A 16,833-nucleotide genomic window follows, 5' to 3' on the forward strand; every position below is an offset into this window, starting at 1 on the left:
TAGATAGATAGATAGATAGATAGATAGATAGATAGATAGATAGATAGATAGATAGATAGATAGATAGATAGATAGATAGATAGATAGATAGATAGATAGATAGATAGATAGATAGATAGATAGATAGATAGATAGATAGATTGATAGATAGATAGATAGATAGATAGATAGATAGATAGATAGATAGATAGATAGATAGATAGATAGATAGATAGATAGATAGATAGATAGAAATATGAAATATTCTGTCCCAATCTCTCCTGGAAATTTAGGACAAGCCAATATCATGGTAATGTATTTTTAAAGGATAAAATCTTTCTAGACCGCTCCTCCCCCCCCACCTGGCTGTGTCCCCCTGTTAATGGGTAATATTATTCAAATCTTATCTACAAAGTCGAAAACTAGATTTTATTTTTCTGTGCCAAGGTTATTATATCAGGTAGACAAATAAAGAAAAGCGCACCACAAAATATTTAAACTCAAATTAGTTTTCATAAAAACTAACATAATTTCTAAATTAAAACAAATTTTGCTTTGCTTTCATCTACAGATATACAAACATATGTCTGCCAATTATTTTCTGATTCTTTATGCATACAAAAAGAAAGAGAGGGGTAGGTTTCTGGTAGAATCCGCAAAGGTGTGTGTTTTAAGGCTTAAAAATAGGAGTAGAACGATAATATTCACTAAATATGTGTATTTCTTATTGTAAAGAACTATAGACAAAATTTTTTTTAAAAAGTTAACATAAATTTATATCGTTCTACTACTGTTTTTTACTCATAACACATAACCTTTACGGATTTTACCAGAAACCTACCCCTCTCTTTGTCACAAAATGGCCAAGATACGATAAATTACCCATACAGAGGAAAACCCTACTACTTGCTTTGTAAGACTTTCAATTACTGCTTAGAACGACTGGTATCTATTAATTGTAATATCCAAGACCCAGTTGGTTCAGGAAACTTATTTTAAAAATCTTTGCATATTTGCTTAAATAATTTTGAGCAATAAGAATTCTAGATTATTTTAAGGCTTTGTTATTTCGAACAAGAATTCATTTAGGTTTGTTGTTTTCTAGAGCAAAATACACAGAATTTTGGGCAACATTATTTGTCTACCTAAACCTAACCACCCTGACCATTAGGACCTAGTCGGGTTAAACAGATTATAATAAAGAAAATCCAAACCGCAGGCGTAATAAATTATTATTCTCAGTAGCGCAGATACTTATAATTTGTCCTTCTTTATGTTATACTAGTGGCTTCCCCCCTAGCCTCTAGGGGCTTTTCCCCAAGAGGTAATTTAAACTTTTTTTTAAATTAAGTATTTCTGGTGCTGCCATTTATTTTAAAGTAGTTTCCCCAGAAAACAATTTTTTTGAGGGGGAGGGGGAATTTTCATTTTGGGGGGGGTTGGAGGTGTCCCACCCCCCAAGAAAATAGCTTAAACCCACCACAGAACCAATGGGTATATACCCTGAAGAGTAGAATCCGATCGGTTCAGTGGTTACTGAGATCTTAAGCTTCAGACGGACAGACAGACTGATAGACATCAAGCTACTTTGTATTATAGATAGGCCTTTGAGTTAGAATTATTTATGTTTGGATAAATTGGTTTAATCATCTTTTGGTTTTGGAGGTAGGGGACATTAGGACTTTTTTTATTACACTAGTTCCCAAAGTTTTACAATAAAGTTTTCTTATTCGTTGGCTTCACAACTTTGGAGACTTGAGTTTTGTTTGGTTGGTTTGTAAAGCTGAGTATCCAAACGTTTCAATCACTAATTGTAGTCTTTAGTAGGGGTTATTTTTGTGCATCGTCATTGGAGATGTACATTAATTGATCGGCCATTGACTTATCCCTTTAATCCCCTATTATTTTTTAAAGAATTAGACTAGGATTGTTATTTTAAGTAAATAGTTTTCCCTTTTTCTATTTAAAAGATAGTTCTTGCTGTATATATCATCTTAATTAAAGCCTCACTTTGTTTCAATTGTTTTATCCTTGTTTTTGAAATGCACGTTTTGTTAAGTGTATATTTTGTTCAAACAACATTCTACATAAAAATCAGACAATTTTGGCTGAGGTTGTAAATAGTTGTTTAAAGATATTGTACAGTGTAATCAGTGTAAAACCTTTAAAAATTTGACAAAATTTCCTAAGATTAACCAGTTTTAAAATATTTAGAACCATACTAAGCATTTGAAGAGGTAGGAAAGTAGCCTTAAACCATCCCTAGAGTAAAATCTAGAAATAGAAATACTAAAACCATCCTGGAAAGTCTGTGATTAATCCCTAAATTTGATAATTGGTTTAAAATGTATTACAAAATCAAAAAGATTATTATTATTTGGATCATTTTTTATCATCACTTTATCATTATTTTTTTAGATCATTACTGGATACACGCAGCAACTCTATTATTTTGTCAATGGCCCAAACTTTCAATGTTTAAAACTTTGTATTTGTATATAAATTAAAAAGAGTAAATCTTTAACATAACAACTGTGGATAAATATACTTTTTAGGTTGCTTATAAAGTATCCTTTGTTAGGAAAAGTACGTGGTTAAACTGGTAAAAACTAAAATTAACATACATTTGTCTTTTTACAAGGGCGTTTGTATTGCAAACAATACCTGTCAAATTGCTTAGGTAAAAAATATGTCTTTAGAATATGCGAAAAAACCAAGAACATTTTTCCCAACTCCTTTTATGCTACTTTTAGATCAGGAATATTCAAGAAAACTAACTCTTTAATTGCAAGACTTTAGCCTAAAAGTTCTAATTGAATGTTTCAGCAAAGGCATCTCTTTGTCACGTGTCTGACATAGCAACTTACCTCCTCGGGTTCTGGAAGAATTTTCATAAGTCCCTTCAATTTTTCAGCTCCGAAATCATCATAATCACCACCCAGAACCATCTCCACTATGTCCTCATTGGAACTAAATACAATATAAATAGAATTATGGATATGTGAAGCAGAAAATGTAACATCTTATTTCCAAATCAAACTACTCCTGAACCGGAAGAGATGGGACATTTAACTGTAAATGATCTGGTAACCAAAGTTTTATAACCACATTATCTTATTAGTTGGCTAGAAAACTTTTATTGAATTTTGATTGGTTGTTTCAAAAATAGCTGTGTCTTTCAAACGCTTCAACGAATAATTTTAATCTACTTAAGGGAAAATCTTGTTTATTATAATTAAAAGTATGTTAAATTATTGTCCATTGTTTCATCCCTTAAGATCCTAAATTCCTGAAACAATTTGTATCTGGAAATCTCTAAATGATTTTCTAAAATCACCAATGTATTCAATGCATAATTATTTGATATTTAGTGATTTGCTAGAATAGTACGTACGTCACGTCATTCGTGCGCATTCCTCTAAAAACTAAAAGACAGCCAAAACAAGCAAAGTTGCGGCATTCCTTACCCCACAGTAGTCAAGATAAGTTACCTCCTAAACTGTCTGAGGAAAATATTGATATTCAAACTTCTCTTCGCATCCAAGAGATTTACTTCTGTATCCTTCTTTTTCTTATCAGGCGATTCCTAAATTATATGGCATGTTAATTTTTTTTATATGTTACACAAGTTGTTGACACGTCTTTACACGAAAGAAAGTATATTCTGACGTCATAAAAATAAGGGACGAGGAATGGGAAAGAAAACCCCTAAAAAAAGATGGATAAATCATCATATTTATGACGTCACGTGTGATTTTCTGAGCTACTTTTTTCCCTCACATTTCTGTCTTAAAATTTAAGATTGCTTTAAAATAGACAATATATTATACTCAATAATTTTTATTTTATACTGAATAATGGCTAAAGAACATAAGAAATTTAATAAAAGTGAAAATTAACAAATTCTGAAAATGGTTACCTTTTCTTTGCCTTTCTCAGCGGTAACGGGTGCCGGAGCTTGAACACAGAACAACTGTTCCATATCTTTGTAGTCTATGGCCGTGTCCTTGTCTTTCTCAAACGTCTTGGCAACCTTGGTCCAGATGTTGTTCTTGCCAAATATTTTGTTCACCGGGAGTTTACTCCAATTGAAGGTTTTCATTTTATTTTTGGGCTTTGGAATCTCCAGTTGTGGCATGGAAATTTCCTGTTTGACCGGAGCATGACCGCCAAACGGCGGAGGAGGAGGAGGTCCCCCTTTCATGCCTGGCGGCGGGGGAGGTGGAGGTGCACCGGCCATGCCGGGTGGAGGTGGTGGTGGGGGAGGACCACCTCCTCCCGGAGGTGGGGGAGGAGGTGGCGGTGCAAAACCTGACATTGGAGGAGGCGGTGGGGGAGGGGGTCCACCACCAGGAGGCGGAGGAGGTGGAGGACCGCCCCCAGGTGGTGGAGGAGGAGGGGGTGCGCCGGTCAACGGCGGGGCGCCACCATTTTGCTGGTTTTCTAAGCTTTGTTTTCTGTATTCGGCTCTGAGGCCTCCGTCCATACTCTTGAGACGATGCAGGGATTTGTGTTGACTTGGCGCGCGTAACAATCTGAAAAGAAACCATAGATTGACAACTTTAAATAAAATTCTATTTTACTTTAAAGGTAAACCAGAGACAAACAAGAATTGTTTTCATTAAATGACCTATAAAAAACAAGATTGGTTTTCGTCCCATAAAAATGACAAGAAACCGTACAAAAAAAATAATTGGTGGAAGAAGTAAAACTATATGCTTTTTTAGATGGCTGCATAAATTAAAATATACAGATAGATAGAAGATAGGAAAGAAGATAGATAGATAGCAAGTAATTTCAAATAAGAAAGACAGATAACCAGTAGATAGAAAATAAAATAGATAGATAGCTAGTAGATATAAATGAATATAGACTTACAGCTAACTTACAGTAAACAAAACTGCAGATAGCTAGAAGATAGAAAATAAGATTGACAGATAGCTAGAAGATAGACAGATATCTTACTTGTCGCAATCAGCCTCACTCTCCATGAGAGTAGCTCTATGAACCAATGTTTCCGCCGTATCCCATATGATGTCACTCACAGGCTCCTTAGGATCGATCCTAAAACAAACAGGAATTTTAATATCAACAAAAGCAAATAAGTATAAAAAATGTATGTATTTTTCTGCCAAAATTGCTTTATTAGAACTTATTTTGAGAACTTGATTGTAGAGATGCTTTGCTCATAATATTGTATTCTGTTGTACATATGATATGTAGATAAAATAAAATAAAATTACCATCTTTTCTTTTTTTGATAAAAAGTGTTGTTATCTTAGGAAAAAAGGTGATTGATATGTAATTTATAATATACAGTATTCATTACACGAATATTTAATAAAGTGTAATAATAACAAGAACTAATCTACCCATAAGTAGGGCAGCAAGAACAAGCTAGCCACTTTTTATTTAGAAATAACATTAAAGTAATGTAAAACATTTATAGGAATCAATTGTAAAAAAATCGTATTTTTGTATCAATTTTAAGTACCTCCCATATCATTTAATGTTATGGTACAAAAGTACCAGGAAGTCTTTCTGTATGTCCAATAAGATCTTTCAAACAGTTTGACCGACCTATCGTTCCAGAATTAATTTGGAAGGTTTCAGGCTATTTGAAATGTGTATATGGCCTACAATAAATCCTCCACCCAAAAGAAATAATAATATAAACAAATGTGTAAGTCTAACACGATCTTTATTTTAATGTAATAAACAGATTAATATGTTGAAATATTTTTGTAAATATGATACAAATCTATTTAAACAAAGCAAAGATCCATTAAAAATAGTATAATAGATGAACAGATATAGGAGAATTCTTAGGCTCGGCAGCTGCTATGCTTTTCAATTATCATTTGTATTCTCAAGAACTAAATGGTGAATGCCCCCCCCCCCCCTACTTTAAAAATACGGCAGCTGAAATAAAAATTTTTGGAAAGGTGTGGATGCAGCCGCAGAAAAGCCTTCGCAGCTGTAAATAATCACAATTTTCCTTACAATACAAAGCTGCAGTGCGCTTGCCGAGCCATGATTCTTTATATTGAAAAGAATAGACGGCTGAATACTGATTTTAAACATTGATTACTATTTATCAGATTAAGATCATATAAGCGTCAGGGACTAATATTTTGGATAAATTATAGCAGACTTTTTATAACGTCATTAACTCGATATATCCTTTTCTATTTAACTCTTTTAACAGGGGATAGCGTAAACCTGATTATACATTAACTAATCTATTTTGAAAGAGACCATGTGAATATATTTTTATCAAATATTGATGCACACCCTATATCATAATAAATTACCTCTTCTGTAGTTTTTTTCTGTGCTTAACCCTTGCGGGGGTCCTAACCCTATTGGGCCAATACCTGCTGTACACAAACTTTGTGGGTCTACCATGTACCTTATATAACCTAACCTGACCTCAGTAATAAACAAATGAAAGAATAACTCCTCATAATTTCAAATTATTTAGGGAAAAATGGGGAGGGGGGGAATTCATTGCTCAACTGGAAACTTCTAGGGGGACCCATAATTTGAGAATTGAAAATGAAGTATAGCATAAAATTTAGTTTGACAAGGATGTTTAAAACAATAGGGAATATAAACAAAATAGGTGTACCATAATTTCCGTCTAAATTTAGAAGAAAAAAATCTTCCAATAGAGGTAGGGAACATTGAACTTTAAATTGTACTAATTCAAATAGTTTCAAAAACTCGGTAAAAAAGGGAGAGATTTTTTCCAAAAGATTTTTCTTTAAAGGGTGGTTGTATCCTCCTCCAAAATAGGTATGAACCTTTTCTGGACCTATAAGAAGCTTCACTGTAAAGGAGGATCATGTTGGTTCAGTGGTAAGCGAGATCTTAAGGCAGGGACACATAGACAACCTGTTGCTTTAATAGGATAATAATAAGGATAATAATCACATAATATTTTTTTTCAATACTATGAGACTATTTTAATAAGATATTGTTAAGTGGAAGTGATGATACATCTTCAACAAATGCCATACAATTCATATATGAAGAAAAAAACTTTTTAGATAAAGCTTTTGTTCAGTTATATAATGATGTAAAGAAAAAATCACGCAACCTTTCACATCAAGGAGAAATAGATTATTAATGACAGAATAAAAACCCTTGAAACACAACTAATGTGCAGCCACAGGGGTCTGAAGTCAAAATCTAGAGGGTTTTAAAAACGTGCGCGCTTCGCTCGTCTTATTACCAATTATTACACCCCCCCCCCCCCCAATATTCTGATTTAAGGTCAATATCAAAGTCTTCGGGCGTGCTTTCAAAAACAATGTGCAAGCCAATAATTTACAAAAAAATAAAATTTAACCATGAGTGACGAAATCAAAGTAAAAGCAGAATACTAACCTTTATGTTAAAGTATAGATAGAAAAATGTATTTCTTGAGGTACATCTAGCGGTAGATTTATAAACTAGAAATATTTACCTTAGTAGATGCTGAAGTATGGACAGGAATGGAATTTCTTGAGGTGTGTCCTGAACTCTGTTGTAAACACAGAAGAAAACATCCAGGTGACAGCTAAGGTCGACATCATGGGGACCTAAAAAATAAAAAATATCTGATTAATTTCTTAAAAATCTTTCTAGGTTTTTAAACTGTATAGTATTTTTTTTCATCGTATATAACATCGTAAGGGCAAAGCTACTGACATAAGAGTAGAAGGAACCATTTTAAATATCTTTAGTTATGACTTAGACAAATATTAGGGGGAAAAACTTGTATTTGATTCTTATTTTTATATTAGGATAGGTATGGTAATTGACCAGAATATTCCGCAGGGTTAATGCTTTCCTCAGGGGCTAGAAACAAGCTTCTTTATGCTCCATAAAAAGAAATAAGATAACAAATCAGGGGGGGTTTGGTGGTTCATTTCATAATTAGAAAAATATATTAGTAAAAAGACAAGTTCATATATAAAAGAAACAGGGTCTGTAGAAAAGAATCTCACCTACCACTGAACCGATATGGTTGCCCTTTATATAGTAAAGCTTCTTATAGATCTATGTAAATAAGGGTTTTACAATTATTAGCAAATTAATTATGGGAAATATTTAATCACAATATAAAAAGTTGTTGTAAAAATGTGCAGCTTCATTGATAATTTTTGTGATACATGTGCAGAAGTGAATCCACAATCATACCTTCAACAACATGACCGTTGTTAGAGGTTAAAATTTTTGAATAGCGCTCTTAGACACACTTTGTCAAAATTAGGGTGGATTGATACACTCTAAAGCCTTAACTCCCATTGATTTTGGTTAAGGGGACTTTGAAAATTTTCAAGTGTGCTTCACGCAGCCCCCTGACAAAACCCTGTTCACGCCACTGTTTAACATTGTCTGTTAAAATTGTTGGCCAAATTGTTAATCCATAAATACGTGGAAAATAATGAGCGTTTGTGATTGTATACAGGGATTTTAAGGGATAAGACAATGGAATGATTTACATACCCAATGGTGATAAACAAATTACCACTAACATTATTAACCCAACGAATAATTATGTGACAATTAAACTTTGGGTACTTGTGTGATAAATAATGCAAAGACCCCTGCCTCCCTGGTATGCATATTAAAGACTCTCTATGCGTATTGCCCCAGGGTACACAACAATACACATTTGTTTACACACTCAAGCTTATCTATCTGCATATTTATGATATACAAAAGCATTTAAAACAAAAACCACTCACACACACAAACACACGTAATTAAACTTATATATCTTCGGTCAATCATTTTATTAAAGTAACAGGATGTCCGTCTTTCTGTCTATTTGTACCAAAGGATCTCGTTAACCGCTGAACAGATAGGGTTCTCCTTTACAGGGTAGTTTCTAATAGGTCATTGGAAGGTTTATAATTATTTTGAGGAAGGTTATCACCACTCTCCTAAACAATTCGCCAAAAAAATACGAAAAATTCTCGCCAGTATCGTAGAAACATAAATAAAAAAAGCTGATTTTAACATAGATAAATTATTTCTCAAATTAGATATCTAAAATAAAAAAAATACATTAAAAGTGCCACTAGAGGCCTTTACGGGCGTAGCCACTAGTTTTTAATAAAGAGAGGGTTTATAATTGTAATTGTAGACATCTAGTAAATCAAGGTAGGCAATATGTCTATGTAGACCTCCTTGTAACGGAGAACCATATCGGTTCAGCGAGATATTTCTCTGCACACACACAAACACACACAAACAGACATTCTGTTACTAATTGGTATCAATAAATTTACAACTGTTTCAAATGCTGATGATATAATAACAACTCTTTAGTTTATCACGGAGTCGTTGACAGAATAATAGTTATTTATCGTATCATGTTACAAACAGCTTTCCGCGGATATAAAAATGAAAAATTGTACACCTTTATATTAGTAGAACACTGGATGTAATACGATGCTATACACATTTTTTTAGTGTGGCTATGAACCGGTACTAATCCAGCGGATATTAATCTGTTTGGAAGCCATACTGGAAAAGTTTGTTACTCACCATTTGATTGTGTTTCATCACTCTCCCTCTGTTCTTCAAACACATCTAATTGAACCTGAAAGTAAAAGAGGATTAATGGCAACACAGAAATGGAGAAGACATTGCGGTATTTATTACACTAGTCCCCAAAGTATTATAATAATTCATTAGCTTAACAACTTTGGATACTTTTATTAAGTTTTTAATTAATTGGTTCATTAAGTTGAGTGACCAAACGTTTCAACAACTAATTTTAATCTACAGAACGGTTAATTTTGTGTATTGTCATTGGAGAAGTACACCATTTTATCGGCCATTGTCTTATCCCTTTAATGACAACAACATGCTATGACCCAAAAATTACTAATTTGAATTGTTATACAGTTAGGGAGTTGAATCCATTTTTATAGAAGCAGAAATATAAATCTATGATTATGGTTTGGACCCTCTAAAACTATAATCTACCCTTCCACTTTCCCCTCTCTTGGTGAAGATATCTTCAACGCCGATACGATTTTTGAAATATAAGATTCCACTTTTGTCTCTCTTGTTGAAGATATCTTCACCAAGATAGGCAAAAGTGGAATCTTAAATTTCAAAAATCGTATTGGCGTTGAAGATATCTTCACCAAGAGAGGGGAAAGTGGAAGGGTAGATTACAGTTTTAGAGGGTCCAAACCATAATCATAGATTATATTTCTGCTTCTATAAAAATGGATTCAACTCCCTAACTGTTATATCTGAAAGGTGAACAGTACCAACGATTTATTTTTGTGTGATCTTTAGAGGCAAAATTTAACAAACTAAAACAAGATAGGGGTTATTAATTTATTATTCGTGTTCTTGATGCAAACTTTATAAAACTATAATTCATAAAACAATCAAATAAAAAGTTTTTTGTTTATTTTTACCTTTATAGACATACAATTAAATCAAAAGAATGTTTTTTCTACCCTTTTCAGACAATTTAAGTAATTTTTGCATTTTTACTGCACTATCAAGAATAAAAAACTTCCATGAGCAGCGAATCTTAAAAATAATGTAAAGATAACAAGATTCAAAGAGTTGTGGTAGTTGTCTTAATATTATTTTAATATTTTGAAGAATGACTGACAGATCAAAAGCATAAGTAAATTTTTTCTCGTATTCATTCGAATCCGGTGGATATATGGAACCGGTTCTCATCCATACGAAAAAAACTATGTCTAGCATCGTATTATATCCAGCTTTCTACGAATATAAAAATGTACAATCATAAGATTAAAACCAGTTTTATTAGCAGGTGCTCGGGGCTAAAAAAAATAGTTTTAATCTTATAATTGTACATTCTATATCCGCGGAAAGCCGTTTATAATACGATGCGAGAAATAACTATTACTGGATGCTTATTGGCACAGAGTACCTTCACCAAAAAAATCAGCAGTATATCTGAAATAAATAACAGCCAAGAAAATTTTACTTTCAACATAGGATTACAGCCGTATAGACAGGACCAGTCAGAGCTAGTTTAATTTATATCAGAAAATAGGAGTAAAGCAATTAAAAACGATTAACCAATAAGAGATAAAATTTTATTATTTTAACCAATGACATACAAGAGTTTTTGCTTGGTAGTTTCTCTACTAAAAACAATTGCAATATCTATTAGAAAATTGAATTTCTTTTTAAGTGCCTACGTTACCAGCTAAATTTATCAGCCATTTTATAAGTTTTTCAAAAACCGTCTGAAATCTTAATAAATTATATTAAATTGTACTTTTTGTTCCTAAAACGTTTGGTTTTAATCTAATGATAGTTGCGCTACTAAAATGATTCATTCTAACGACATATCCTTTCTATAATACAAAGTAGAATGATGTCTGTCTGTTTGTCCTTCTGTCTGTCTGTCTGTTTGTCTGTCCGTCTGTCTGTCTATCTGTCTGTCTGTTTGTCTGTCTGTCAGTCTTAAGCTTAAGATCTCGGTAACTTTTGGTGGTTTTGAGCTATTTTCTTTTGGGTTTGGACACCCCGCCCCCCCCCCCAAAAAAAAATCCCCCAGCAAAATTGTTTTCTTTTCTTTTTGTAAACTAATACCTCCACCGAACTCTGGGGCGAAGTTCCCGTGATAAAAGATTGAGTTCTCCTTTTAATGTAAGCTAATCTAATAAGGTCCTGAGATGGTATTGGGATATCTAATTTTTAGACTTTTAGATGCATTGTGTTGAAATATGGACATAAAATTGGCATGCATAATTTTCTTTGATACCATAACAACAACTCATATGCCCGTTTCAAATGTAAGAAAGTTTTCCAATAAATCTGATAAATTTTTATATTTTAGTCAATATTTCCTGTAGATTAATGGATGCAAACTTTATCTGTTTAGTTATTATTGGTTTACATTTTTTGTAACAACTTTTATACCAACAATACTGTCAAACTAAAATAATTACAAAAGATCACTGTCGGTTCAAGTGGTTATTGAAAGTCCCCATATATTTTTTTATGGAGGGGGGGGGGGGTGGGCGATTCTTCTTTGGGGCTTTACCACAAGGTGTGATGGGGGTTGGTACCTAACACATATTGAATTTTTTATTTTTGAAAGTTATAATATTAAAAAATCAATTACATTGTCTGAACACCCAACCATATATTTATTTATAAAGTGACTTTGAGGGAATTACAATAATATGAGAAATGAACTTGCACTTCCACATATATTCATATTTTTAATCATATTGTCAAAAGAGCAAACTACTCTATAATTAAATGTGTTGGTCTATCGGTCCGTGAGGCTATGGGGTGTATGATTTTCCCGGCTGTTATATCGGATAGACTAAAGTCTAAGATACTCTTCATCAAAAAAAAAAATAATAAATTACTTTGACCGTCGGTCTGTTAGTCATGCTACAAAAAAACATATGCTCTAAATCTTATTTGCCGTATGTCGATAATCTTATTTGCTATTTATGGATGTTGTCCCCTTGTTTTGTTATTGTGTATTATGGATTCTATGCAACTCTTTGTTTTTATGATATTTTTTGCGGAAGGTATGGCACACCAATATATTGAATAACTTATGAATAAAAGCATTAATATAAATTCTAACGTTAATTTTGAAATTACTGCCAAAATTTTAATATAGGCTGTAAAACAAATATTGTAAAAATAAAAAAATAGTCTTGCAATAAAAAAATTATACTTCTCAAATGGGGTTTTTATTCATTGTCAAGGGGGGGGGGGGGTGGTACAAAAATAACATAGGCAAAAGTCAAACAAGCTTTAATGAAAGGTAACTTTTAACTTGAAACATCCATTAGCTGTTTTTTTTTTGGGGGGGGGGGGAGGGGTATGGACCCATGTCAAGAGATTGTTGTAGTACACTTGTGCATTCAAAAAAGATAAATCAACATACTTTAAAAGAACCTACGAACGTTTTAGCATTTATTATACAGTTGCTACGCTTTCTTATTTGTATGCTTAACTGTCACAGAAATAATCTTGTCAAGTTTGAAATCAATAGGACAATATAAGAGGTGTTCGTTACAGACCTACCTGAACTATAGAAAAGCTTCGCTTTAAATTAAAGTGTTTACCTTCAAATCCGGGTCTCCATTAGTTTTCTTTAGCTCCCGAATTATTTCCAACAGTTTCAAACCTGAAAAATAGGGAAATATTAAACACCTGAGATTGTGGACTTTTATTGTGCAAGTCTATCTGTCTGTTAATCTCTCCCAGCGAGAACCTGCGCAAATCATTTAATGACATAAATGATCACTATAAAAATGTGATTTATTTATTGACTAATCTCTCATAATTTATTATATATTTATAATGTTTAATCAACCATCATATTGTAACATTAAGGTAAGTTTAACTCTAATAACTTATGATTTTATTTTTTCTGTTTGTCAACTTAAAATAATTGTAGACTGCCATTTCATTGATAATCTTTATTTAAAATCATCATAACCTATTAAGGTTAAAGTTTTAAGGTTTTAATCCTTATGTAAGTCTTATCCCGAAGTCTTAAAATTAGCTACAATACGAAAAGTTTCTTTTGTTCGAGCATGCACCCATAGTAAAAGACATCCATAGTTTCTATAATAACTAGCGGCTACGCCCCTAGAGGCCTCTAGGGGCACTTGAGAAGGAGAGAGTCGAATTTAATAATTCAATTTCTTATTTTAGATTTTAGAATTAAAAGTAAAAAAAAATTTGGGGGGTTGGGGGTGGGACACCCCCCCCCCCCCCAAGAAAGTAGTTATAAACCTTCCCGGGACCTATTAGAAGCTACCCTGTTAAGGAGAACCCGATAGGTTCAGTGGTTAGCGAGATCCTTCGGTACAGACACACAGACAGACAAACATCCTGTTACTTTAGTATAAGGATTGTTTCATCCCTATATCCCTGGTTAAACACAGAAAGAAAGGGGACAATGAGCTGTTTATTACACTAGTCCCCAAAGTTTATAATAATGTTTTCTTATTTGTTAACTTATTATCTTTGGAGACTTAAGTTAATTTTGATTGGTTGGTTTTTTTAGATGAGTGTCCAAACGTTTTAACCAATAATTGTAATTTATAGAGGGGGTAATTTTGTGTATCATCATTGGGGATGTACAGAAATTTATCCCTTAATATCCCTGGGTTGAGCCATAGGTTAAGAAAGCGTTTAGAGAGAATACCAAATTTATGTTTAAATAATTGTTCTAAATATGGGGGAGGTATCCATTTAAATCACGCACTAGTACTTATATCATTACAATACATTTTTCATGGCTATATATTTTATATAATGTTTCTAAGGTATCGAAAAAATTTAAAATTATTGATTTTGGCTGATTTATTTCTTTTACTTCTGGCAGCGCCCCTATCATCAGTGGATTTAAAGATAGAAAATATAGCTCAAATCCAGGCCATCCTGGGACACATATGAAGCTTCTCCAAATATGTAGAACTCAATCAGTTCTTTATTTATTGAAATAAAAATCTTCAGACAAAAAAAGAACCTTACTACCTACATATAATATGGTGAATCCTTAAAGTTTAACTTAATTTTTAAGGCAGGCAGATGCAGCCGAGATCAGTTAAAAAGAGTTCTTGAATATTCAACTGCAGCGGTAGGCAAAATTATGAAGTGTCTGCAGCCACAGACACAGCCGCCAATATATTATGGTTACTGCTGTATTTTTTTTTTATCCAATATCTTATCATTTTTAGAAAGAAATTATCGAAACTTACAAATTATTTATTTAATAACTTTGACATGCATAGTTCTTTCGAAATTGTCCGAAGTTTTTTTTAAGTATTGGTCTTTTAGTTATTCTTATTTTTAAGTATTAGACTCTAAAGGTTTATTACAAGTTTTTGACACCTTGCAACCCTTGCCAGGTCCTAAACCATAAAAATAACAAGGACAATTATTTCCATTGCATTATCCAAAAGTAGCACATACATAAAAGAAACCATTGAGGTTCTGTATTAAAAATGATAGTAAAATATTATTCAATAAAAAAGTAGTATCGAAAAATATTCAATACAATGCAATGGTAATTGCTTGCCAATTAGCACAATATTACCAAATATTTATTTTTTTCAAGAGAAAATTGAGAAATCTTTAAATAAATGTTGTACTTACGGATCATTTTAGTTATATAATTGCTGCAAAACAAAAAAAAAAAATGTATTTGAATCACCCCCTATCCCCTCGCTAAACCAAGGCTAGGCTCCCCTAAAAATATTTTATTATTTTTACGGCGAAGAACAATTGATTTTAAGGGCGTATGCGCTATTTTCAATCTACCTACAAAAATAATCCCCCTTGTTTAGTAGCGTAACTACTCCATAATAGAGGTAATCCGCCTTTCCGACGTTTCTAACAACAATATGTCAATAAAAGATCGTCTACCAAATGTACAACAACTTACTTGTTTAAACGGATTTTAAAATTAGACAAAATTCTTTTTATTTTTTTAAAGTATAAAACTCGGGTAAAGTCCCTTTCGTTGCAACGCCTCTTAAGGGGCGTTTCGTCGTATTTTAACAGTAGCTTTTCTCATATTTCTAGCCCCTGCAGGGGAATATAACCCTGCGGGGCAACTTGCCTAACCCTGCGGGCAATCCCCTAACCTAACCTAAATTAACCTCTCAAAAGCTACTGTGAAAATACGACGAATCGCCCCTTTAGAGGCGTTGCCACGAAAAGGACTATACCCTAAAAATTTAATCTCAAAAAAATATAACTTTTTCCTTGTATGCTTCTGGATTTAAACAAACTATAGAGCTTCGCTTTTAAATTTGATGTATATCCTTGTTAAATAACTTGACAATTATTTTACGCTTTCTATTTTACAATTCAATGAAATATTATTCTACATATATAAAGAAAAGAATTATTTGTCCTTTGTCGAGTAACATTCATAAATGATAATAGATAGTGCCCCTAACTTGCACTTAAAGGTGTAGGGTGGGGGCAGATAAAAGGCTAAGACCATTATAAGACAATGTATCTAAAAATAGCTTATACTATCTCAGGAACTATCTGAAGCTTCCTTAAAAAATGGAGAACTCAGGAGCTAGAGACATCTTCACAAAAAGACAAAAAAAAACCTACTACTAAGCAACGCACAGGAAAAATTATAGTTTTTTTTAATAAAAAATATAAATTAAGAAAAAAAATTTTGTCATTCAGTCATCGCATAAAATTGTTAAAGTTAAAGGAAGCTTTTTGGACGTAAGCACATTTTAAGACGTTTTTAAATCACATATAAAAAAATGTTGTTTTTTTTATCCCAGGCACCTCCTACATTTTTAGATAGGCCTTTTTTGGTATCATGTTATCGTTTTTCTCAACTAATTTTGGCCAGTTTCATCATTTTTATTTTTATTTCTCATGTTCATTTGTAGTGACAGATACACAGTAGTCAGAGAATGTACACAAGTTTAGAAATTAAAACAGCAAATTGACATTAAAATCTCTTTTTTGGTTTTGTACAGGTTAGTAAATATCTCCCTCTTAAAAATATTTGTAAAACTGGAGAAATGCCCAAAAAATGTACTGTACATAAATGGACACTGAACTCGCCTGTCATATCATTTGTAAAAGAACGTAGCGGCTCTGTCGTTCACACTGTCCGTTCATCTCCTACATTTTAAAATTTTTTCATAGCGCACTTTGTCCGTTGGCCTGTCAATCTTCTGACTATCTGCTTTATAACTCTCTAAGTCCGTTTTTCCATTCAATGTTTGTTTGTGTTTTGCTACATAAAGATGTTGTATTCTTGTTTATTAATTGAGGAATTTTAAAACCTAAGAAAAATTTCATATTAATATAGTACTATTTATATCTATT

General features: G+C 32.6%; 2 protein-coding genes across 2 annotated transcripts in view; both read right to left on the reverse strand.

The window, feature by feature from the left end:
• The window catches only part of RpS23 (ribosomal protein S23), a 245,661-nt gene that overhangs the window by 178,835 nt on the left and 49,993 nt on the right, over positions 1-16,833 (reverse strand). The window lies entirely within an intron of this gene.
• Positions 1-16,833, reverse strand: part of form3 (FH2 domain-containing protein formin 3) — a 143,735-nt gene that overhangs the window by 51,878 nt on the left and 75,024 nt on the right. Inside the window, exons 5-11 of the mRNA XM_080161359.1 lie at positions 13,077-13,138; positions 9,523-9,577; positions 7,451-7,565; positions 4,945-5,043; positions 3,899-4,514; positions 3,471-3,565; positions 2,847-2,949 (exon numbers count right to left, since the gene is read on the reverse strand). Of these exons, the coding sequence (XP_080017485.1) occupies positions 2,847-2,949; positions 3,471-3,565; positions 3,899-4,514; positions 4,945-5,043; positions 7,451-7,565; positions 9,523-9,577; positions 13,077-13,138 (1,145 nt within the window). The remainder of the gene's footprint in view (positions 1-2,846; positions 2,950-3,470; positions 3,566-3,898; positions 4,515-4,944; positions 5,044-7,450; positions 7,566-9,522; positions 9,578-13,076; positions 13,139-16,833) is intronic.

This window comes from Acartia tonsa, chromosome 5 (genome assembly GCF_053477335.1).
Source record: "Acartia tonsa isolate MP-2025a chromosome 5, ASM5347733v1, whole genome shotgun sequence".
NCBI lineage: Eukaryota > Metazoa > Arthropoda > Copepoda > Calanoida > Acartiidae > Acartia > Acartia tonsa.